This window comes from Nyctereutes procyonoides, unplaced genomic scaffold, assembly GCF_905146905.1.
Source record: "Nyctereutes procyonoides isolate TBG_1078 unplaced genomic scaffold, NYPRO_anot_genome, whole genome shotgun sequence".
Lineage (NCBI taxonomy): Eukaryota > Metazoa > Chordata > Mammalia > Carnivora > Canidae > Nyctereutes > Nyctereutes procyonoides.
Window position 1 is genome coordinate 24,419,191 of NW_026575020.1, and position 27,190 is coordinate 24,446,380.

Below are 27,190 nucleotides of genomic sequence, written 5' to 3' on the forward strand. Positions count from 1 at the left end.
AAGACATAAGAAAAAACCCTCATCACCAATTATTCAACTTTAAAGCTGGCAAAGCTATAGTTTTATTCAGCTCTATATGCCTATTTCAAGAAGGAAAAATACAATGGACTAGTTAATCCCCAAAAGACCTACAAAAACAGTAATAATGAAAATTAAGTTGAGAACTATTGAAATGGTTGATTTTTTTGGGAAAAACTTAGAAACTAGACTATAAAAAATTAGAACAGTACGCTTGATACTTTGAATAAGTCGTTGCAGTAGGAAACACAAGAAAATTTGTTGGGATCACTGTTGAATATTTTTCAGCAGATAACTGTATCATGTAATAGCTACTAAATGCTGAAAGATACTGGTTTATTTTGTGAGGCAGATAGATATGGTACCTGATATGGCCAGAGCATAAAAATGAAAGCCAATCTTGTTGATGAACACAGATGAAAAAATTGTAAATAAAATAATGAAATAGAATGCATATTAAAAGGTATTCAACATTTAAAAAGATTCACAATCAAGTAAAACTTAATGTAGAAATTTAAGGTTGCTTCTGTGTGAGGAAAACTATTAACATAATCCATGTAATTATTAGGAGAAACAGTAAAATCAATGAAACCAACATTCACTGACCTAGGATAGAGAAGAGAAAGTATTATTCTAAGCAATGGGAAGTTTCAAAGATAAATATAGTAGAGTCCTTGCTCTCAGGGACTTATAATCCAGTAAATTTAAAAACAAAGTTAGTGTAATTCATGATGTCACCATAATATTTTTAAATATTCTAAAAATATTTTATAAAAGTCAACATCCATTTCTGACAACTCTGAAAAGCATAAAGGAAATAAATTTACCCTATTAAAAAGGTTTCCCTATATATTTGTAACTAAAAGTCAACATTAACCAAAATGAAAAAGTAGAGGCATCAGCAAAATAATGCTGTTATTGAATGTCAGCAAAATCAAGGAAAACAAGGTATAGATATATGCAAGAAGGAAATTAAGTTATAGCAATGTAAATAACAGTTATAGACCTAGAAAATCTCAAGAATTCAATGGCATAAGAATTGAATCTAGGAAAGTTGCAAATTGTAAATTGAAAATTATGTTACTGTATTTTAACAATAGATTATATGACAATAAATGTACACTTAATTACAGTGGTACACATTAAATACTTTAGTTAATGTATGTGAAAAATAAAGCTTTAATGGCAAGCAGAAAAGAAGTTTGAATAAATAGGGAGTTATATCCTGGCTAAAGGGAAGGCCAAATGTACTGAAATTCTGTGTTTACTATATTAGTATATTTAATATTTAACCAAATAAGATACTGACATAATTTAAAGGCTTGCCACTAGCATCACCTGGGAGCTTGTTATAAATGCAGAATCTCAATTCCCCACCCCAGACATAGTGAATCAATTTACATTTTAAGATTTTAAGAATTACAGGTGATTCTTATGTACATTAAAATTATAAATATACTGTTTAAAGCAATAGTTCTTGAATCTTGTTAAAAGTCAAAGTCAGCTAGGAGCTCTTTAAAATACAAATTTTTAGGGGCGCTTGGGTGGCTAAGGTGGTTAAAGCATCTGCCTCCAGGTCAGGTCATGATCTCAGGGTCCTAGGATCAAGCCCCACATAGGGCTCCCTGCTCAGCAGGGAATTTGCTTTTCGCTCTCCCTCTATCCACCCCCCCCACACACACACACTCATACTCTTTCTCTCTCCAATAAATAAATACAATATTTTTTAAAAAATACAAATTTTTAGGCCTGCCACAAGTTTAATGAAATAGAGTTGCTTTGGCTTTTGTGTTTCTTTTTCTAAAGCCCACCAGTTGATTATGATATGCTAAATTTGATGGTAGCTGCTTTAAAGAATTTGATAAAGTGGCAATGAAGTGTATATGAAAAAGTTGTAAGACATTGGCTGAAAAATAAGCCATAGAACAAAGTAGCAGTTTTGAAAATTGATTCATGGATTATATTACTATAAACCAATACCTCATTGTATACATTATAAGAGTTAAAACATTGATATTAAAAGAAAAAAGAGACAATTTTTTCTATTTCTTTGAATAAGTGATTAATATGTAATCTATGTGGATAAATGGAAAAACTGTAAATATGGAGGAAAGAAACTATACAACATAAAATTATTCAGAATAGGGCCTAGAATATTGTAAACTGTTTATACTCTGAGGTGACGATTTGTTTTTGTTTTGCCTCCGTGAGACATAATTTACATACCATAAAATTCACCCATTATGAATATGACACTCCCCCGTTATCCACAGGGGAAATGGTATGTTCCAATAGATGCCTGAAACTACAGATTGTACCAAATCATATATATATGTAAAGATTTATTTACTATAGAGAGAGTGAGGGTGCACATGTGGGTGGCACCTGAGGAGGGGCGGAGGGAGAGAGAGGGAGAATCCTCAAGCAGACCCCCCTGTTGAGCACAGAGCCCCATAGGAGGCTTGATCCCAGGGCTCTGAAATCATGACCTGAGCCGAAATCAAGAGTTGGCTGCCCAAACTTAGCCACCCAGGTGCCCCCCAAATCTGCTATATATTGTTTTTTCCTATATATAAATGCTTATGATATTGTTAGGTATTTATGATAAGGTTTAAATGTTTTTAACTTTTTTAAAAGTTTTAATTTAAATTCTGTTTTACATGCAGTGTAATACTAGTTTCAGGTGATAGAGTTTAATTTATAAATTAGGCATAGCAAGAGATTAACAGTAATAAGGAAAATGGAACAATTACAACAATATACTGTTAATACTTATGTCAATGTGGTCTCTCCCCTTCTTTCAAAATATTGTACTGTATTCATCCTTCTTGTGTTGAAAAATGTTGATGATTGATGAACATAGGCATTGTGACGTAGCATTAAGCTATTGTATTGACCTTTTGACATTTTGTCAGAGGAGGGTCGTCTGTTTCCAGATAGCAGTTGACCACGGGTAAGTGAAATTGTAGATAAAGGGGGAGTACTATAATAATTCAGTGACTTTTAGTAAATTTCACTATTGTGCATTTATCACCCTAACCCAATTTTAGGACATTTCATCATCCTAAGAGAGACTTAACCTTTTACAGTCAATCCCGCATTCCATTCCCACACCTAAACAGCCACTGAAATGCTTTCTGTCTCTATGAATTTGTCTTTTCCAAAAATTTTTTGTAAATGGCCAGCTTTTTATTTCATTGATTTTTCTTGATTTGTAATGTGATTGTTTCCATTCTCATTTTGCTTGCTTTGGGTTTAATTTGCTCTTTTTCCAGTATTCTTCACATAGAAGCGTATATATTACTGAGTGGAGTCCTTTATTTCTGTTATAGCTGTTTAAAGGTGTAATTTTTCCCTCTAAGCAAGGCATCCAATAAATTTTATGTATTATGTTTTAACTTTCATTCAGTTTGAAATATTTTCTAATATCCCTTGTGATTTCTGTTTTGAACCATTTGTCAATAGAGAAATGTTTTGTTTAATGTCCTAATATTTCTTCATTTTATTTCTATTATTTGTAATTCTGTTGTGGGCTGAAAAAAAACATAGTTGGACTCATTTCAATCCCTTCCATTTATTGAGACTTGTTTTTTGGTCTTTTCTAGAGCAGGTTCTAAGTGTGCTTGGAGAAAAATAAGTATTCTATTCTCATTAGGTATAGTATTCTATAAATGTCACTGAGGTCAACTTAGTTAATATTATTATATTTTTTTCTATCCTTGCTTAATTTGTGTCTAGTTGTTCTGGTTTTGAGAGTGGAATATTAAAACCTCCAAATATAATTGTTGAATTATCGGTTTCTTCTTTTCAGTCAAGTTTTACTTTGTGAATTTTTGGGTTCTATTTTTAAACATGTATAGATTGATAATTGTTCTATCTTCTGATAATTGACTCTTTTACTATTATGAAATGTCCCTTATTGTCTGCAGTAATACTTTTTATCTTAAAATCTTTCCTGCCTTTTTTTTTCCCCTGCCTTTTATTAATATACCTTCTCCAGCTCTCTGATGGCCACTATTTGTATGGTATATCTTTTCTATTCTTTTTTTTTTAAACATTTTTAAAATTTTTTATTTATTTATGATAGTCACACACAGAGAGAGAGAGAGAGAGAGAGAGAGAGGCAGAGACACAGGCAGAGGGAGAAGCAGGCTCCATGCACCGGGAGCCCGACGTGGGACTCGATCCCGGGTCTCCAGGATCACGCCCTGGGCCAAAGGCAGGCGCCAAACCACTGCGCCACCCAGGGATCCCTATCTTTTCTATTCTTGAACTTATAACCTATTTCTATTTCTGAATATAAAGTGTTTTGTTGATAACATGTAGTTTGTATTTTGCTTTTTAAAAATTGAGACAATCTCTTTTGATTGAAGTGTTTAGTCCATTTACATTTATTTTTTTAAAATTTTATTTATTTATTTATTTATGATAGTCACAGAGAGAGAGAGAGAGGCAGAGACGTAGGCAGAGACATAGGCAGAGGGAGAAGCAGGCTCCATGCACCGGGAGCCCGACGTGGGACTCGATCCCGGGTCTCCAGGATCACGCCCTGGGCCAAAGGCAGGCGCCAAACCACTGCGCCACCCAGGGATCCCTATCTTTTCTATTCTTGAACTTATAACCTATTTCTATTTCTGAATATAAAGTGTTTTGTTGATAACATGTAGTTTGTATTTTGCTTTTTAAAAATTGAGACAATCTCTTTTGATTGAAGTGTTTAGTCCATTTACATTTATTTTTTTAAAATTTTATTTATTTATTTATTTATGATAGTCACAGAGAGAGAGAGAGAGGCAGAGACATAGGCAGAGACATAGAGGGAGAAGCAGGCTCCATGCACCGGGAGCCCGACGTGGGATTTGATCCTGGGTCTCCAGGATCGTGCCCTGGGCCAAAGGCAGGCGCTAAACCGCTGCGCCACCCAGGGATCCCAGTCCATTTACATTTAGTGTAATTATTGATATAATTGAATTTACATATGGCATTTTGCTGTTTATTTTCTATATATCTCATATTTCTTTCGTTAAATTTGTATTTCAAAATTATATTTCTTTTATGTTAAACATCTTTAACCATTTTAATTCATCTCTTTATTTTTTTAATCCTCTTTGTTTTTAGTTATTTCCTCCTTGATTATTCTAAGGATTGTGGTATGCATCTTAACTTCCGAACAATCTGTTTCAGGTTAATACTATCTTAATTCTGATAAAGTTCAGTAATTTTGCTCCAAAGCTCAATTTTCTTCCCCCTTTGTGTTGTTATTGTTATATATACTACATGATGTATATAATATATACATAAATTTATACAATGTAATATATTAAAATAAACAAAAGTATATATTATCTGTATATGTTATAAACCTAACAACAGGGGCACCTGGGTGGCTCAGTGGTTGAGCATCTGCCTTTGGTTCAGGGGGCTCAGGTCATGATCCTGGGGTCTTGGAATCGAGTCCTGCATTGGGCTTCCCACAGGGAGCCTGCTTCTCCCTCTGTTTGTATCTCTGCCTCTCTCTGTGTGTCTCTCATGAATAAATAAATAAAATCTTTAAAACAAAACAAAAAAAACCCAACAACATATTCTTCTAGCCTACAAGAGACTTACTTCAGACATAAAGACACCTGCAGATTGGAAGTGAAGGGATGGAGAAACATTTATTATGCAAATAGAAATTAAAAGAAAGCCAGAGTTGCAATACTTTGGTCAGACAAAATAGACTTAAAAACAAAGGTTGTGGGATCCCTGAGTGGCGCAGCGGTTTGGCGCCTGCCTTTGGCCCAGGGCACGATTCTGGAGACCCGGGATCGAATCCCACGTCGGGCTCCCGGTGCATGGAGCCTGCTTCTCCCTCTGCCTGTGTCTCTGCCCCCCTCTCTCTCTCTCTCTCTCTCTCTCTCTCTCTCTATCATAAAAAAATAAAAAAAATAAAAAAAAAAACCTATAAAAAAATAAAAAAAATAAAACAAAGGTTGTAACAAGGGACAAAGAAGGACATTATATAATCATAAACAGTACAATCCAACAAGAAGATCTAACAATTATAATTATTTATGCACCCAACATGGGAGCACCCAGATACATAAAGCAATTAATAACAAATAAAAGAAATAATGGATAGTATGGATAATAGGGGACTTTAACACCCACTTATATCAATGGATAGATCATCCATGTAGAAAATAAGGAGATAGTGGCTTTGAATAACACATTCAACCAGATGGGTCTAACAGATATATTCAGAACATTCATTCTAAAACAGCAGAATACACATGGAACATTCTCCAGAATAGATCATGCATTTTTTTAAAAAGTTTTTTTTATTTACGAGAGAGAGAGGGAGAGAGGCAGAGACACAGGCAGAGGGAGAAGCAGGCTCCATGCCAGGAGCCCGACGTGGGACTCGATCCCGGGTCTCCAGGATCAGGCCCTGGGCCAAAGGCAGGCGCTGAGCCACCCAGGGATTCCCGAATAGATCATGTATTAAGCCACAAAACAAATCTCAACAAATTCAAAAAAGACTGAAGTCATACCATATATCTTTTCTGACCATACTATGAAAGTAGAAATCAGCCACAAGAAAAAACCTGGAAAGCACACAAATACATGAAAGTTGAATAACGTGCTACTAAACAATGAATGTGATTAACCAAGAAATCAAAGACAATATAAAAAAATACATGGAGACAAATGAAAATGAAAACAAAATAGTCCAAAAGTCCTTGGGAAACAGCAAAATCTGTTCTTGGAAGTTTATAGAAATACAGGCCTACACCTCAAGAAGCAAGAAAAATCCCAAATAAACATCTTAACCTTACATCTAAGGGAAGTAGAAAAAGAACAACAGGCAAAACTCAAAACCAGTAGAAGGCAGGAAATAATAAAGATCAGAGCAGAAATAAAATAGAAGCTAAGAAAAACCCCCCAAAAAAACAAAAATCAAAAACAAAAACCAACAGATCAATGAAACGGGGAGCTGGTTTTTTGAAACCATCAACAATATCAATAAACCTTCCAGATTCATCCAAAAAAAAAGAGAGAGAGAGAGAGGACTCAAAATCAGAAATGAAAGGGGAAATATAACGAGTGACACCACAGAAATATAAAAAAATTGTAAGAAAATATTATGCAAAATTATATGCCAACAAATTGGACAACCTAGAAAAAATGGATAAATTCCTAGAAACACATAACCTCCCAAAACTGAATTAGGAAGAAATAGAAAATTTGTACAGACTGATCACCCACAATGAAATTGAATCAGTAAGCAAAAAAAGTCCCAGCAAACAAAAGTCCAGGGCTACAGGGCTACACAGGTAAATTCTACCAAATATTTATTTTATTTTTATTATTATTTTTAAAAAATTTCTTCATGAGAGACACAGGCCAAGACATAGGCAGAGGGAGAAGCAGCCTCCCTGCGGGGAGCCCAGTGCAGGACTCCGGGATCATGCCCTGAGCCAAAAGCAGACACTCAACCATTGAACCACCCAGGTGTCCCCTCTACCAAACATTTAAAGAGGACTTAATACCTATTCTTTTTAACTATTCCAAAAAAAATCAAAGAGGAAGGAAGACTTCCTAATTCATTCTTTCTATGAAGCCAGCATTACTCTGATACCAAAACCAGATAAAGACACTGTAAAAAGAGAGAAAATTACAAGCCAATATCTCTGATGAACATAGAAGCAGAAATTGTTAAAATATTGGCAAACTGAATCCAACAATACATGAAAAAACCCATTCATCATCATCAAGTGAGATTTATTACTGGAATACAAGGGTGGTTCGGTGTTCGCAATGAGACTGATACATCACATCAACAAAAACTATGTGATCATTTCAGTAGATAGAGAAAAAGCATTTGACAGAAGTACAGTAGCCATTCATGATAACCCTCAACAAAGTAAGATTAGAGGGAATATATCTCAACAAAATAAAACCTTTATATCAAAAACACATCATGAGGAGATGCATTTCCTCTGAGGTCAGGTACAAGACAGGGATGTCCACTCTCACCACTGTTATTTAACATTGTGCTGGAGGTTCTAGCCACATCAGTCAGAAAAGAGAAAGGAATAAAAGACATCCAAATTGGTAAGGAAGAAGTAAAATGTACACTATTTACAGACAACATGATACTATATATATAGAAAACCCTAAAGACTTCACCAAAAAAACTAATGGAACTGATAAATGAATTCAGTAAGGTTGCAGGATACAAAATCATTGTACAGAAATCTATGACATTTTTATATACCAATAACAAAGCAACAAAGAAATGAAGAAAGCAATCCCTCTTATAATTTTACTTAAAGATAATAAAATACCTCGGAATAAACTTAACTAAGGAGATGAAAGACTTGTACTCTGGAAACTATAAAACATTGATTAAAGATATTGAAGAGAACACAAGTGGAAAGATATTCCATACTCGTGGATTGGAAGAACAAATATTGCTAAAATGTTGGTACTACTCAGAGCAATCAACAGATTTAATGTAATCCCTACCAAAATACTAACAACATTTTTCACAGAAGTGGAACAATCCTAACATTTGTCTGGAACCACAGAAAACCCCAAGTAGCCAAAACAATCTTGAAAAAGAAAAACAAATCTGGAGGTATCACAATTCCAGATTTTAAGTTATACTACAAAGCTGTAGTAATCAAAACAGTATGGTACTGGCACAAAAACAGGTACTTAAGTCAGTGGACTAGAAGAGAAAGCCCAGAAATAAACCCACATTTATGTGGTCAATTAATCTTTGACAAAGGAGTAAAGAGTATGCAATTAGAAAAAGACAGCCTTTTCTAACAAATGGTGTTGGGAGAACTGGACCACTGGCCTATACCATACACAAAGAAATTCAGAGTGGAGTAAGGACCTAAATGTGAGACCTGAAACTATAAAAATCCTAGAAGAGAGTACAGCCAGTAATTTCTCTGACATTGGACATACCAACTCTTTTCTAGATGTGTCTCCTGAGGCAAGGGAAACAAAAGCAAAGATAAACTATTGGGACTACATCAAAATAAAAAGCTTCTGCACAACAAAGGAAACATTCAACAAAAGTAAAAGACAACTAACCTACTGAATGGGAGAAGATATTTGCAAATGACATTTCTGGTAAAGGATTAGTATCTAGTTAGTATCTAAAATATACATGGTGGCAGTGCAAATGGATGCAGCCTCTGTGGAAAGCAGTATGGAGGTTCCTCAAAGTGTTAACAATGGAACTACCCTATGATTCAGTAATCACACTGCTGGATATCTACCAAAAAAAAAATATAAAAGCACTAATTCAAAGGGATACATGCACTCCTATGTTTATAGGAACATTATTTATAATAGCCAAATTATGAAAGCAGCCCAAGTGTCCATTAATAGATGAATAGATAAAGAAAATGCAGTATGTGTATATTATGACTAATTCTTTTTTATGGCTGAAATAGTATTCCATATATGTGTGTGTATATATATATATATATAATATTTTTCAGCCATAAAAAATTAAATTTTGTCATTTGCAACAACACAAGTAGATCTAGAGAGTATCATACTAAGTGAAATAATAAGTAAGTTGGAGAAAGACAAATACCATATGATTTCATTCATATGTGGAATTTAAGAAACAAAATAAGCAAAGGAGGGGGGCAGGAAGGAGAGAAAGACAAACCAAGAAACATACTTGACTATAGATAACCTAGTTACCTGAAGAGAGGTGGGTAAAATAGGTGATGAGGATTAAAGAATACTCCTATTACACTGAGCACTAAGTAATGTATAGAACTTTTTAAAAAAGATTTATTTATTTATTTATTTATTTATTTATTTATTTATTTATTTATTTATTTATTTATGATAGACATAGAGGCAGAGACACAGGAAGAGGGAAAAGCAGGCTCCACGCTGGGAGCCTGACGTGGGACTTGATCCCAGGACTCCAGGATCGCGCCCTAGGCCAAAGGCAGGCGCCAAACCCCTGAGCCACCCAGCGATCCCCTGTATAGAATTTTTTAATCACTGTAGTATTGTACACTGAAACCAATATAGTACACATAACTAATATAACTAATATACAATTTCAGTATATGTTAACTATACTGGAATTAAAAAATAAAATAAAAAATATATAATCTTCTGCCCACATATTTGCCATTTTTCATTTTTCTTTTTTCCTGTGGATTTGAGTTACCATCTGGGGTTATTTCCTCTAAGGCAAATCTGCTGACAACAAATTCTGTCCATCATTACTTATTTTGGAATGCTTTCATTTTGCCTTTATTTTTGAAGGATAGGGTCTTTTTGTTGTTGAATATAGAGTTTTTGCCTGCCTATCACCACCCCTGCAAATATGGCATTCTTCTGCCTCCTGACCTCCATTGCATCTGATGGGAAATCAGTCAACAATTTTATTGTTTATCCTCATTATTTTCAAGAGTTTCTTTGACTTGATCTATCTTTGACCCTGAGATGTCCAGGTGTAAGACTCCTGTGTCTATCTTATATGGGATTTTTGAGCATTGGGGATCGTATATTTTTATCAGTTTTGGGAAATTTTAAACTGTTATGTCTTCAAATACTTTTTTCCGTCCCTTTCTCTCTCATCTTCTGGTACTCTCATTAGGTGTTATGCTGGTACACTCAGAGTTATTGCATAGCTCTCTGAGGCTCTGTTCATTTTTCTTTAGACTTTCTTCCCTGTTCTTGAGATTGTATAATTTCTATTGATTGAGCTTTTCAGTTTACTGATTTTTATTCTATTTCATATCCACTATTAGGCCAATCTACTGAGTTTTCCATTTCTAGGATTGTACTTTTCAAGTCTAGAATTTGATTTCTTTTTTTCTTAGTTTGTTTTCATATTGTGTATCCTTTTTTTTTTAAATTTTTATTTATTTATGATAGTCACAGAGAGAGAGCGGCAGAGACACAGGCAGAGGGAGAAGCAGGCTCCATGCACCGGGAGCCCGATATGGGATTTGATCCCGGGTCTCCAGGATCGCGCCCTGGGCCAAAGGCAGGCGCCAAACCGCTGCGCCACCCAGGGATCCCTCATATTGTGTATCCTATTTGTTGTCATTGTCACCGTTAAAAAAATTCTTTAAAAAATAATTTCCTTTAATTCTTTGAACATATTTATAATAGTTGCTTTTGAAGTGTTACTGAATGCAACATCTGGGCTCACTCAGAAACTATTTCTATTGACTGCTTCTTCCCCTGAGTATGAGTCACATTTTACTGTTTACATATCTTGTAATTTTTTTGTTTAAAACTGGACATATTTAATAATGTAATAGCTCTGGATCTGATTTCTCCCCAGCCTCCCTGCCACCTGAAGGTTGTCATTATTGACATGTTGTTGTTGTTGTATGTGTTTGCTTATATTTAAGTAACTTGACTTAATGTGCATAATCTTTCTGTGTCCATTCAGTACAACTCAAATTGCTCAGGTTTTTAAAAATTATTATTTTAATTTTTAGCCCAGCCCTTTTGGAGTTCCCCTTTGTGTCTGTATCGCTTGGTGGTCAGCCAGTGATTGGTTAAAGGTTGTGCTCAAACATCTTGAGCCAGTGAGGCTTCTATCCTTTGTGACTATGTTAGGGAGCTCATCTAATTTTCAACTATGCCCCAGCTTTTATTTTCTGCTGAGCCTCTCAGTTCTTCTCTTCACATGTGGGAAGCCCCTCAGTCAGCCACGGGTGTGTACAGAGCTTAGGCCCTCTCAGGTCAGCTCTGAGTACATAAGCAGCCTCCAGTTAGCCAGGAATCTATGGGAGTTTACCTAGCCCACTGTGGCTCTCATTTCCAGAATCTCCTTGTTAAATTCCTGGATTTATGTTGCTCTATCCCACTTCCCAACTAGGATAGCAACCTCAGACTGGCAGAGCTGTAGGCTTTCTCTTTTCTTCTCCAGTTGAGTTTAATGCTTTTATAGTCAGTGCTCCTGAGTGTGGGATTTTCATCCTCCCCTTCAGATCACATCAGCAACCTTAGGCAAGTGAAGCTGCTGATTTTCATGGCCAGCTACTGCATGGACTGTGCTTAGGTGGGGGTAAGGAGCAGCCAAGCAATAACATCACTCACTCTCATTGTTCTTACCCAAAGTTCCACAGTTTTTCTTTTTTTTTTTTTTATTTATATTTTTATTTATGATAGTCACACCGAGAGAGAAAGAGGCAGAGACATAGGCAGAGGGAGAAGCAGGCTCCATGCACCGGGAGCCCGACGTGGGATTCGATCCTGGGTCTCCAGGATCACGCCCTGGGCCAAAGGCAGGCGCCAAACCGCTGTGCCACCCAGGGATCCCAGTTCCACAGTTTTTCATAAACACTTTTGAATGTATTGTTTGACTTGGGTTGTTTTCTGGAGTCCTGAAATGGTTGTTTTTGACATTTTTGTCCAGTTTTATGGTTGTTTTGAGGGGAAAGGTTTTGCTGACCTCTTCAGCTTGCCACAGCTGGAAGTCCTGCCTCCTGCTTTGTATTTACAGCATTTTTGGTTTTGGTTATTTTTAAAAGGCTAACTAATTAAAAAAACCTGAAGCATTGTAGCTGCTTCAGCACTTTGCTTTACAATGGAAGAAGTTAGGAGATTGTGATTAGATTAGGGGTGGGACTGTAGTTCTGCTTTAATTCTGCTGACAGCACTCTCCTGTGGAATGTTTCTTATAGCATATTCCTGTGTAATGATGAAGAAAACGTTTATTTTTTTTGAAGTAAGCAAATTCCTTTGGAATTCTACCAAAACATAAGGAAGATACTATGTATATTCCTCACTACAAAATAAATCAGTGGCACAAGGAAGTATATGACAAAATTCATTGGTTTGGTATGGATGTGTATTTTTTACAAAAAATAAAAAATAAAAAGAATTGTCCTTTTTAAAATTACTCATTATACAAATTTCAACCTGATGTATGTTTTTATCCTCAAAATTTTAACTGAGAAATTTGTCCTTTTAGTTCTATAATAACACAATACAGAAATGTACACAAAATAAAATATATAGCTCAGTGATTTATCACAAAGAACACACACCTCTATAGCTACCACTCAAGTGAGAAATAGCATCACTAGCACACAGAAGTCCCTTCTGGCCCTCCCTCACACACACCCCCACCTTGTATCGCTTCCTCCAAGATAACCACTAACCTTAACTTTTATGGTAAGTACTTCTTTTCTGAATAGTTTCTGTCTCCTAAGCATACATCCCTAAACATTAGAGTTCAACTTTGCTTATATTTTTAATATTATGGAAATGAAATCTTACATTATTTGTGACTGATTTCTTTTGTTCAGAAATTAGGTGTATGAGATTCATCTGTGTTGCTGCATGTAGCAATAGTTCAATCACTGTAGGGTTTTTCAATTATATGAATATACAACAATCTGTTAATCTGTTCTACTGTTTATGGATGTTTGGATTGTTTCCCGTTTTAAGGGTACTAAAAATATTGCTGCGAACACATTTGTATGTTTAGTGATGGGTGTGCACATTCCTTTGGGGTATATACTTGGAGTCAAATTGCTGGGTCACATTGTATTCATATATTCATTTTAGTATATAAAGCCAATCTGTTTTTCATAATGATTTTACCAATTTACATTCCTACTAGCAGTCTATAAGAATTGCCATTGTACCACATCTTCACTAAAAATTTGGTATTGTCCACCTTTTATTATTAGCCATTCTGAGAGTTATATAATCATTCTCATTATGGTTTTAATTTTCATTTTCCAAATGACTAATAAGGTTAAGCTCCTTTTCATATGTTTAGTGGGTGTCTGGCTTATCCTTTTTTTGTAAAATGCCTGTTCAAACCCTTTTTAAAAATTGATTTGTATGAATTGAATTCTGCACATGTCCAGATAAATACTTTGTTGCTTGTATGTGTGTTACAAACATCTGAGTGACTTGCATTTTTACTCTTAACAATACACAGATAATGAACAGATGTTCTTGATTTTAAAGTAGTCAGAATTTTTTTTACATTATGATTTGTGCTTTTTGTGTACTGTTGAAGAAATCTTTCCCTGCCCTGATATCTTGAAGGTATTCTGCTACATATTATCTTCTAAAAGCTGTACAATTTTGCTTTACACATTAATATCTACAATCCACCTGGAATTTGTGTATGGAGTAAAGTAGGGGTGAAGATTCATTCTGTTTTACCCTATGTATATCTAGTTGTTCCATACCATACATTAAAAAGAATGTTGTATCTGTCAGGGTCCAATGAGGAGAAAGAAACTACACATTTTAAAGTTGCGGAGGTGGGCAGCCCAGATGGCTCAGCGGTTTAGCGCCGCCTTCAGCCCAGGGTGTGATCCTGGAGACCCATGATTGAGTCCCACATCAGGCTTCCTGCATGGAGCCTGCTTCTCCCTCGGCCTATGTCTCTGCCTCTCTCTCTCTGTCTCTCTCTCGCTCATAAATAAATAAATAAAATATTTTTAAAATAATAGTAAAAGTTATGGAGGTAGAAGGGAATGCTAATTAGCTGTAAAGTTGTTTGTAAAGTTTAAAGTTGTAGTTAGACAAGAATAGAAAACTAAGGTATCATGAAAGTAACAGCTACCTCTAGCTATGGCTAGAGGAATATCATGGAAGAAGTTGGAATTATTAAGACTTAGAACCCCATGTAGCAGGAATTCAGATATCTAAGGAGAGGATACAGACTCACTAGTGCTGGTGTCTGAGGTGGAGGATGCAGTGAGGCTGGTTCTGCAACTGGGAAAACTATAAACTGGGTTCAGCTGCAGTTATAGAAAGGCATTGCCACTGCTGGGAGTGAAGAAGTATTGCTAGGGTGACACAGAAACAAGAGACAGAAAGCCCACAGGAAGGGGCAAGTCCCCTTTTCCTCTGGCCTTGTCGTCTGCTCTAAAGCCCTGTATTAGCAGAGCCTAACATGGAGCTAGTTGGCAAACCAAAATATGGTTTGCAGAGTCCCAATATTATAGAGTTGTGTTTAGACAGATAGGTTTGAAGCTGTGAGACAATAGCATATGGCACAGACTACCTGTCTACAAAGACACCTTGATGATTAGTCACGTGTCTGTATATGTGAGAATGTTTTGGGGTCACATTTCTGTTTCATTGATCTTGCTCCAAAATTGCATTATCTAAACTCTTTTAGCTTTATGTTAGGTTTTCATATATGGTAGAGCAATTTTTTCCCACCTTCTTCAAGGGTATCTCAGCAGTTCTTGGCATATTTGCATTTCCATAAAGACTTTAGAACTGATTTGTATAGATCCACCAAAAGAAAACCTTTTGAGGGTTTTGGCTGAAATTTCACTGAATCTGTATAAATCAGTTTGGGTGGGGAGAATTGAAATTTTTATACTATTGTGTTTTCTAGTCCATGAATATGGTATGTCTCTCCGTTCATTTATATCTTTAATTTCTCTTGCTAATGTTTTTTAGTCTTTTTATGTAGAAATCTTGCTTACTTAGCTTTTGTTAACTTTAATCCCAGATACTGGATGTTTTTTTATATTATAGATAGTATCTTTAATTTTTTTTATTTCAATGTTTTTATTTTGACAAGTTTCTTCATTCTTTAATAGTTTTACTTCATTACACCAACCACCAGATTCAATAATTATCAACATTTGCTTCATTTGTTTCAACAATCCTTGATAAAGTATTTTAAGGCAAATCTTAAATCTCATGTCTTTTCACCTATAGATAAACTTAAGTATACATTCCTAAAAAATAGGGACATTTGATTTATAACCATAATTCAAAGCCATATTCAAATTTTTCTTTTTATTTCAAAAATTACATTTTACTGGTATGTTGGTTGGTATGTTCAGTTTGCTTTTAACAGCATATAAGGACTTATATTTTAAGTAATTATTAAAATATTAGCCACTAAAATATTGAATAATACGTAATTAAAAACGAATTTTTTCCAATGATGTGAACTTTGCATTTCTGAATTCATTGTAATTTTTTGATATCATCAAAACCATGTGTTATAAACCTACTGTATAAACCCATTCTTTCATTTGGTATCTACCATTTATATAAACCTAATGTGCAACAAAAATTTCCATTCTTTAAAGGAAATCTTTATTATATTTCTCAGTTTTCCTTTTCCTAAGCACATATCTTTTAAGATATTGGGATTAAAAGCACATTTTTATGTGACATAGTTTTGTTTTGGTTATCTTTTATGACTTTTGCCACAAATTGATAAATGTAAGGAGGAGGCACAGTTTTGGTTTTTTTCCTTTGTGGCTTTATACAGAAACCTGTCTTTCATTGCAGGTGATTCTCCTTCCCATACAATATTCATGGATCTGTTTCTAGGAGAGGACTGTGGCTAGTGGGCCATGAAAACTTCCTATACTTGGCAGGCTAGGCTGTGTCATGTTCACTTTCCAACATGAGAAAATTCCTACTGAAAAGACAGTGTGGCAACTTTCCTGCAGGCAAGTCCTACTCCTCATAAAGATACTTGACAATGAGGAGTAAGAATCTCTATGTCTTTCCCAGCATCTGCAGCAAGAATGGAGCTAGTTATTAATTCATGGTCTAAAGAACAAAAAAGTGTTCTTGAGTCAATAATAATTAGTATAAAAGGATTTTGCACTTATGTTTTAACTTAATTATGATTATTGATGGGGAGTTGGGGTCTTAAAAGTTAGATCTTATCCATTGGTAACAAGTATTTGAAAATGAATATGACAACCTGCTATTGGATAATTTGTGTCTTATTTCTCCTCCCTTATCAGGACCCTTAATTATCTCACTACAGATCAGAATGGATGGCCCATGGATGCCTCACCTGCCGGGATCATTGTTATTTATACTTGTTTGATCACAGAATTAGAGGATGTTTAAGCTCTTATGTAACTCTTTCAATTAAATGTATATGTTTTGCTTTTTCTGATCAATAGTGAAATGTTAGGATATTAGAAAAAGAATGAACCATTTCACTGCTTTGGTTTAGCTGTTATATAGGGTCTTTTCTCCTTATAATATCAGATTAACAAATTTAAGTATCAGTTTAGTAGAAGTATCTTGAAAAAAAGGAAAAGGATCTCTTTCTTATGTATAAAGCTAACTCAGCGAATACCAAATTTGGATAAAGATAAAAGAAAAACCAAATATCAGAAAATCCTAACTGATGGAACAAAGTATCTAACTATGAAAGATGAGAATCTTTTTTCATGCATTTTTGGGTGAAGGCAAGGAAGCCTAGAAGGTTTATTCCTCTGAATAATGCGCAACTCTTTAAATTCTGTCAAAGTACACAAACTGTAGCCTGTTAAAATTTTGGTTAGGAAGACCAAAGAGATGTAAAAATAAATTCCTTATTTCTTAACCTATAGTGTCCCTGAACATAAAACAGGGACTAAGATACAAAAAAGATATATATATATAAATTTTTTTTTAGACTCGTTTGTTGTCAGAAATTTCACCTCATAGTTTGCAGTTGTTTTCTCAAGCTGACTTAATACAAGTAAAAATAACTTCTAAGGAAATGAATGCAAAGGCAATAATCTAAATATTTAGAATCTAGTTAGGAGGTTCTGTTACTGAGATACATACTGTATTGGTACAGTTGACGTAGTAATTGTAGTGTGTATAGCAAAAAAAAAAATAGAAGATTGCTGATTATAAGTTTATGTGAATAGAAGAACCTGATTTTCTCAATCCGAGTGAAACATTCTCATTATAAATTACTTATTTGCTTTGAATAAAAACCCGTAGCAGAAACATGAACTTAAAAACTACTAAACCATGTAGGGAAAAGGTTCTACGTGTAAAATGAATGAAGAACATATAATTTCTTGGAGATTCTTGTTTAGTTGTTAAAGTTATACTATAATTTAAAGCTGTTGTAATATTAGGTTCTAGTGCCTTAAGAATGTATCCCCAATAAGCTTCATTCTTGTTTCATTCCAATCCTTCTACTTGTCTGTAATTTAAGCAGATTTGTGGCAAGTAGTCAGAGTTTCCTGGGATTAAGAAAGCTCTACAACAAAACAACCACACCAGATCTAAAAAGGTTCCTATTTTGGTTTTGCACTCTTTTGGCTGACTATATTTCTCTGAAGAATGGCTTGTGGATTCTTCTGGCCGTTTTAAAAAAAGTTAAACTGGTATTCTCAGTATTAGAGAAGGATTGATATTCTTCAGGCAGATGTAAGAAAGGATTCTTTTTTACAACACTTAGAACTGTATTTTTAATATAGTTTACAGAATCAAATATTGATTTAAAAGTTACGAAGTAAATACTTATTTTAGTGTAACTTGATTGCTCATGAAGATAATGAGGTGAAATGACAGATGCACTGTTTTATGTAGAGCTTTCCAGTATTTAGCAGAGAAAGTAACTGACCAGTAAGTGAACTGTTGATCACGGGATGGCTCCTTTTTTTCTAAAACGAGGCAAGTTGCCCTAAATGTTGTTTATTATTTCTACAGCTGGAGCTTCATTAACAAGTACAGTTGGAATAACCAGGGTATTGCTGTCGCAGAGGAACTAAGCACAGCAAGCCTTTCAGTAACAAAGAAAATAAAAGAATTCCTGTGTAACAGGCTTCCACACTTATCTGTGTTCTGTGGTACTGTTTGTGCTGAACTAAAGCATCTGCTACCTCAGGTTAAGAGAGAACAAACTCAACATGGCGTGAAATTACTGCACAGCCATTCACATTCATTAGAGTTATATTGTTACCAGCCACAGGCATGACTGGCTTTTGCATGAATAATAAAATGCTGCTTTTGAATTTTACCTTAAAACATTGCAAGGCTCAGTACTAACCTTGAGCCAGGAGTGGGTTTATCTTAGATCAGTTCTCCTCACTACAGTAGAGTCAAGACGAATAAGAAGTTAGAAGTTAAAAAAAAAAAAAAAGTTAGAAGTTGGGAAGTATTGCTGTATGAGGCCTGGGGGAAGGGCCTTGTGTTAAATCAACTTACTCATTTTTTAAAATGAACATTTATTGTGTAGACTAGCTGTTTGAAGACGGCAAACATCAGTAATAGTTGACTCAGGAAAAATCATCAGTGGATGCTAAAGGTCATGGGTCAGAGTTTGATGAGGAATAGAACAGTTACACAGTTGTCAAGGGAAAAAATAGTAATTTTGCAATGTGGTAACCTGACTGACACTTCATCAAGTTATCAAAGTTAATCACCAGAAATGGGGAAAATTCATGTGCCTCCTAGTAAGTTGCACTGAGAAGGCATCACTTATGCGTTATTCACGTTAAAAATGCATAACCTGAATCTAATCATGAGAAAACACCACACAAACCCAAAATGAGGAGCAGTCTACAAATAAGTAGCCTATACTCTTCAAAAATGGCAATGTCATGAAAGACAAAAGATGCTAAAGTAACTATTCTGCATTAAGGAAGACTCAAGAAAAACAAAAGGAAGACTCAAGAGACATTGACAACTAAACACAATGTGTGGTTCACGATGTGTGGTTCCAATTTTCCTTCCTTGCTATTTCATTTCATTGACATTTTTGTCTTCTAGTATTTAGTTATAGAAGTGGTGTATTAAACAGAAAAAAATATTTTTAACAATCTGAATATAATACTATACCGAGTTTCCTTCCAGTTTTACTTAACCTAGTTTATGTGAATTTTTTAGGTAGTGTTGTGGATTTGGGTTAGGATTTGATTTTGTTTTGTTTTTAATATGGGGCACTTAACAAATTACATGTCATCTTTGGACAGGGGCCATGCTAATCTTTGTTATGTTCATAATCTATGTTATGTGTTGCCAAAATGAGCACTGGGTAGGTGTTTTTTAAGCAGCAATCACTAATGTTAGGCTTCTTAGTTGAATTACAGTTTAAGTCACTGAACATCTAAAAATTACAATTCTTGTTTTACCAAATTTTGAGTCCATGGAAGAATAGAGTTCTCGTGTTGTTTATATACTGGAATGCACCATTTAAGAGTTTCACAAGCACTTAGGAAAAGAAGTAGTGATCACAAAGATGAATTTATAAAGAAGTTTGGTATAGTTTTTAGACAGGTTAGTAGATAATAGGAATGCTTCGTTTTCAGGAAGGCAACTTGAGTGATTTCTTGTGGATGAGATGAAGAAATAAACTGATACAATATATAAATGATATAAACAATACTATAGTAAATAAGTAATTAATGAATAATAATTTGATGCCAGACTCATGGGTGGTTTCTAGTATTGTAACTGTTGCAGAGATCTATTCTGTCCTGTTCTAAATTTTAATAACGTGGATAAAGTCATTGATGACCTTTAGAACAGACTTTTAAGTGACACAGATCTGGGAGGGGTAACCAAAGCATTGGATGACTGGACCTAGAACTGATAGATGGTAGGCAGGAATCAACAAAATAAATTTGACAGGATTAAATTCTACAGGGACAACCAGTCATAGGTGATGGGTGGAAAGGAAACCAGCTTTCTTTAAGATAATTCATGAATAATCACTTGCAAAATGGTCAGTTGGTCGTATTTAACAAATTTAGTGCTTTGTTTCCTTTAACTGATTTAATATGTATCATTTGGGTCCAGTCAGAAAAATGGAAACCATACTAGTATGTCAAACAGGGAAATTTAATACAAGAAATTGGTTATACAGGTATTAGAAGACTAAAAGATTAAAAAGTGGTGGGGGGACACTGAACATTAAAGAAATTACAGAAAAAAAAAAAAGAAATTACAGGAGGCAACTGATACACCAAAAGCCTTGTAAGAAGCAAAAGGGAAGAGGTCTTAATAACCCAGAAGCTACAGCCCTAAGTTGGCACTCAGGACTTCTGAGGAGGAGACACTGTTCAGCTACTAGTGGGATTGAAATTCATATTACTAAAAGATGTTCATTTATGTAAGAAGCCAAAATAATAAAACTGTTTTCTCCATGTTGAACTAAATGTAATGGTATCTGAATGAACATCTTTTCCATCTTGAATGTGGTTCTGAACATGAAGCATGAAACTAATTTGACTTTAGCTGTATTAATCTATACTTCCCCACTCATCTTTAAAATGGCTTTATCATTAAGAACCCTCCTACCTGAGATGTTTTGCTAAGTGACCTCTCAAAGTATTTATAGAAATTTAGAGGAGGATTAAAAAAAATAGGATGGCAATTAAGTGGGATGAGCTAAACGTTCTCTTTGATTTTAAGTGTATAATTGTTTTAAATGTTCTTTCTCACTGATACCTTAAGCATTGTTAAGTAGATTGGGTAGTCTAAGATAAAGATAATTGTCCTGCTCTGAAACATTGAAGAACAAAGTTTAGAATTGATTTCTCTCTCTCTTTTTTTTTTCCTTCTCCCCCAAATATTGCTTCTTTAGGTCAGTAACAGATCCAAGAGATGGAAAGAGAGTAGCACTCAAAAAGATGCCCAACGTCTTCCAGAATCTGGTCTCTTGCAAAAGGGTCTTCCGGGAATTGAAGATGTTGTGTTTTTTTAAACATGATAATGTAAGTCTAATTGGGTATTTGGGATAGGCTATTTCCTACGCATGCTTAATTGCGTTAGTAGAGAGCAAAAGAGTTAAAAAGGAAATGTGCAAATTACTAAGTTTGGGAACCTGAGACAAATTAAACTTTTTTGTGAACAATGAGCAAGTTTAAGTGAATTCTAAGATGTGTTGATCAACAGATAAATAATATTAATTGATGTAAAGCAAATGTTAATAGCTGAGGAACAATACTACTATTTAACATAAAAAGAGTATAATATGTAGAATGAATGACTTAAGTGGAAATAATTGGTCCCTGATTTTAAATGCTTTATTCTTAACCTTTAATATTTTTAATCCGAGATTACTTTAAAGATGTAGGAAACCCGTTTCTTCTCTTAAGAAACAGTATAGCTGTTAAAGTAACATAGGTTAGCTTACTAATGACTATGTTTAGAGATGTCAAGACTCATGGGTAAATAGAATCATTGTGATTTCAGATATAGCTTCTCTTCAATCCTTAATTAAATGTTTGATACATGTAAAATTTGCCTGGGAATGTTAGCATTGGACTCTTGAGTTTTTTATTTCATGTGAAAAGAAAACCTGCCCACGTTCTGCATTTGATACTCAACCTATGTTATTTTAATTGCTAAAATAAAAACTTTTCAGAAATGTAATGATTCCTCATGAATCTGCTTCCTTTGCACAGGAACCTGTAGAACTTTGGCCAAAGTGTAGGTCTCACTTTAAGAAGAAATTTGTAGAAGTTTGAGGTATTTGATAAAACTAGGAATATCAAACAGATAATGTTTACTTGAAACTCCTTGCATATTTCATTTTATTGATAACTCCTCTTGACATCCATTTTCCTTAACTTTTAAAAAAGTTATTACGGTCTTTCAGTCAATTGGAACTGGCTAAAAATGTGTTTGTTTCAGTGACTTTGAAAAGACCACTCGAGTTGCTATTTTATGACTAGTCGCTCAATTTTGTAAGTGATTTAGGATGATGTCTAGTGCTTGCTTAGTTATTTATTTCTTAGATGTGCGTACCACCCCAACATTAAAGAGGACAAACCTTATTTACATTGTTAGAGACTCAAGTAAAGGGATCTATTGTGAAGAAATTTTTTGAAAGAGGCAATAGAAATTTGCTTACTAAAGATTTCAATGGTTTATTATATTCAGACCTATCTTGGCTTCTTTTATAAAGGAGGGATGGTGTAATAGGCTGCTATCTCTATATATTAGTATTGCTCGTGACTTGTTTCTATGGAGTAACTATAGGTATAGGTAGTTACAAAGATAGTGTCAGTGAGTAGTGTAAAAAAGAAACAAACTAAATTCTTGAAAGTCATACCTATCAAAACACAGCAATCAATTAGAGCTCCTGAGCTCTGTCATAAGTGAGCGCTTGTGACTTCTGTGGGAATATTCAAAAGTGAGACGTTAGAGATGAAGATAATATGGTGCCACTATTTTATATATCATGAATTTAGCTATGCTCTGAGATCTACGGATGCATCTCAGGACCACAAACCTGGTATGTATGGAATACCATTCTTAAGTAGCAACTGGTATTTGATGTAATTAAGGCAACAAATGTCTATTAATTGTGTCCTGTATAGAGGCAGTGCTAGGTCATGTGGAGGTTACAAAAAAGGTTTAAAATGTCCTTGAGGGATCATGTATTTAACACTTGTTACTCTATGTCAGAATGTATGCTAGGTGCTTTCCATACAACAATTCATATAATCCTTAAAAGTCTTGTCAGATAGGGCTTATTATCCTTACTTTGCAGAGGAGGAAACCAAAGCTTTGAGTTAAGTAATTTGCCTAAAGTCAGGGTGGCACAAGACTGGAGTCTGTCTTGCTTCAGAGACCATGTTCATTAATTCAATAAACACTTATTCTACACATCCTATATTCCTAAACTACATTAGCTTCTAGGGCTTTGTATCCTTAAAGAGTTTAGTAATGTAATGAATACTATGATTACAGTGCTCTGGGAGGACTGCCTGCATGGTTAAGCATTAATGCAAGATAGTCTGTGTTCTGTACATGGAAAAAGCTGGGGAACCAAACCTAGAAGTATATTATAATCACCCAAGGTGATCCTTAAAAGGCCAGATTCATAGGTCTCATCCCAGACCCACTAAATTGGAATCTCTGGGGTTGAGGCCCGAGGAGCTCTAATTTCTAAAGCTCAGATGAATACTGCCACACAAGTGCCATAATATGATGGAAAAGATAAATTGTTGTGGACTTTAGAAGCCCAAAGATGCTTTTAAACATGGAGGAGGAGGTAAACTTTAAGATGAGCCTTTTGAGATTAAGATTTGATTGAAAGAAGGAGAAGAGGGGATCCCTGGGTGGCACAGCGGTTTAGCGCCTGCCTTTGGCCCAGGGCGCGATCCTGGCGACCTGGGATCGAATCCCACGTTGGGCTCCCGATGCATGGAGCCTGCTTCTCCCTCTGCCTGTGTCTCTGCCTCTCTCTCTCTCTCTCTCTCTCTCTCTCTCTCTCTCTCTCTCTCTGACTATCATAAATAAATAAAAAAAAATTTAAAAAAAAAAGAAAGAAGGAGAAGAAAAGAATGTCATGATGAAAATGGCATTTAGAAAGTTTAACCTGGTCATTGTAGGAAAGTTGAATTTTAATTTGGATGCTTTTAATGTGTCAGAGAATATCTACAAAGCCCTGGGAGGCTTTGGATTTTCTTTTGAATGGAACTTACAAAGTCACAGCATAAGGGGTGTGTGTGGCTGGCTTAGTCGGCAGAGCATGTGACTCTTGATCTCAGGGTGGTGAGTTCAAGCCCCACATTGAGTATATACAGCTTGCGTTTTCAAAAAAGTCACTGTATCAAATTCATTGATTTTAGTTGATCTGACTGATTGAAATATACACACACACTTTTTTTTTTTCTTTAAAGGACGTTTGGTTCATCATCTTAAGGATAGATTCACCTTGATGTAGTAACTTAGGAAAACAGTAATGGTTTTAACCTTCTGTAGGTTGTTGTTGGCTAGGCTTATCACTAGAGTCTAGTCAAAGTCTGAGCTATTTTAAAATCTGGCAAAAATATTCTCTACTTCACCAACCTGTGCAGTTGTGCATGCATTTATGCACACATGTAACAGTCATATTATCTGTCATATTATCATCATGGAAAAGGCATGATTTTTTTTCAGTTTTGTACTCTTTTGAATCTCTGATGAAAGCTCTGATAAAAGCTAAGCTCTTTTGCAAGGATGCATATACACACAATATTCATGTCATGTTAGACTTACTAGTCCTCTAAAACCCACTTGGAACCCCCTTAGGGTCCACTAATTCATACAAAGATCCCCTGCAATACAAATCTGGGGCTTTTTCTTGCCCTTAGGCAATAGCACTAAGTGTGCAGTAAGCAGTCAGTCTATTTGAAGAATGAGTAAGTAAATGAAAGTGAGAGAAAAAGGAAGTCTCTGAGTCTGGAATGATAACCTCAATGATCTCTCTCGGAGTTAATTTTTCCAATCTTTTAATTCTGAAATATACTCTAGGAGAATAGAGAAGACAAAGAGGAGGTAGGAGAGACAAAGAAAAATGATTCACTTTCCTTTGTATAGTCTGACTTAACTCAGGGCCTTGAGTTCATAAGTAGGATAAAGAATCCTACCGATTTGGTGCCAATAGGACCCTTCCCTGAATGCAGACATACTGTTTAGCTGCAGACATTATTAATGCTAATGTTTCTGCTGCTAAGGAGTGTGAAAAGGCAAAGGATGCTGTAGACTAGATTGCTTTTCAATAAATTTGGTTTTGCTGGCTCTCTGCCTAAAATTTGTGGTACTGGGCAGATTCTTGGTGTATTTAAAATAACACATTCTTGTGTTCATGACTTGGAAAACTCTATTTGGTTAATATGTATGTTCTCTCCAAGTTGAGCTCTATATTCAGTGTAATCCCAGTCAAAAACCCAACAGTGTTTGTATGTATGTGCGTGAGGAAATTGGCAAACATTCTAAAGTTTATGGACATGGAAAAGACCTAAAATACCCAAGACAGTCTTGAAGTAACAAAGTCTCTTTCACAACAGATATATAAATTAACTCAAAATAGATTGTAGACTTAAATGTAAAAGGTAAAATGATAAAGCTTCTGTAATAAAGCGTAGGAAAATATCTTTAAGACTTCAAGATAAGCAAAGAATTCATTAAGAGCATTAGCCATTTTTAAAAATTGATTGATTGATTGAGGCAGGGAACACAGCCAGAGGGAGAGGGAATCTTAAGCAGGCTACACATTCAGCATGAAGCCTGATGCAGGGATCAAACTCACGACCCTGAAATCATGACCTGAGCCAAAATCAAGTTTACCTGACTGAGCCACCCTGATACCCCAAGCATTAACCATTTAAAAAAAAAAAATTTGAAACTGGACAGCATTAAGAGCTAATGCTCATCAAGTTAAGAGAATGGAAGGACAGACCTCAGACATACATTCAACAAAAAACTTGTTTCCAGAACATATTATGTGATAGACAATTATAAATATTTAGCATCTGAGGAAGACCATTAGAAGTATTTTACTTGACATTTTTCTAATTATAAATTCTGTATCTAAACATCATATATCTTACAAATACCTTCTACAAATTAAGAACTCTTGCCCATTAGTAAAAGACTTAGGAATTTGACAAAAGAGGATAACCAAATAGCTAATAAGCATATGACAAAGTGCTCGAAGTCATTAGTTGTCAGAGAAAGGTAAACTAAAAGCATAATGAGATACTAATATACCCACCAGAATGGCTAAAATCAAAAAGATTGACAATACCTGCTGTTGACAAGAATGCAAATCAACTGAAGTTCTTAACATTGCTGGTAAGAGTGTAAATTTGTAAAACTACTTAAGAAAACTGGCAGTTTTTACTAAAGGTAAATACATACCTACCCAGCAGTTCAGCAGTTCTGTTCCTCAGTATACTCAAGACAAATCATATATCCATCAAAAGACATGTACAAGAGTGTTCAAATCTGCTTTTTCATAATACCTAGAAATTGGAAACAACCCAAATGTCGGCCAGTAGTACTCTACATGAGTACATTGTGTTACATTCCGTTCACATACTACACCAATAAAAAGGATGAACCACTGATCCACACGTCAACAAGGTTGAATCTCATAGGCATAACAGTAAAGGAAAAAAGATATACACAAAAGACATAATTCTTCGTGATTCAATTCACTAAAAATTTCAAGGACAGGCAAAACGAATCTGTTGGAAATAAAAATAGTGGTGACCTCTGAGCAGGGATGGGTTTTGACCAGAAAGGGATGAGGGGGCCTTCTAGGATGTTGAAATATTTAACTTCTTGATGCAGATTCTAACCACAGAGTAAAAATTCATCATACTATCTACTTTGTGTAAAATTAATCAAAATTTACACTTAGGATTGGCATACTTTATTTTATAACTATTAAAATGATTGTAATTACATAGTCTCTACTTTAAAGAACTTAAAATCTATTGGGGAGTAAGAATGGGGAAGCTCCTTTGCTAAACATGGGATTTAACTGGTCTTTATGAACAGTTAAATTTCTAGTATTTATATTTAGGATTAAGATTACTTACAGTAGTTTTATTGGTAAAGGGCTAAGAAAAAAAGCCACTATGCATTGTATAACCAATTTATAGTGAATCTTAACATCACAGAAGTTTAACTTCTGTTAACTTTAACA

At 34.9% G+C, this 27,190-nt stretch overlaps 1 protein-coding gene and 1 non-coding gene across 2 annotated transcripts in view; one reads left to right on the plus strand and one right to left on the minus strand.

Moving 5' to 3' along the window:
• NLK (nemo like kinase) overlaps positions 1 to 27,190 on the plus strand; it is a 161,789-nt gene that overhangs the window by 71,034 nt on the left and 63,565 nt on the right. Inside the window, exon 2 of the mRNA XM_055334265.1 lies at positions 21,347 to 21,476. Coding sequence (XP_055190240.1) covers positions 21,347 to 21,476 — 130 coding nt within the window. The remainder of the gene's footprint in view (positions 1 to 21,346; positions 21,477 to 27,190) is intronic.
• LOC129518249 (U6 spliceosomal RNA) lies at positions 19,690 to 19,792 on the minus strand. The gene has a single exon (XR_008666153.1). It is a non-coding gene; the product is annotated as a U6 spliceosomal RNA (small nuclear RNA).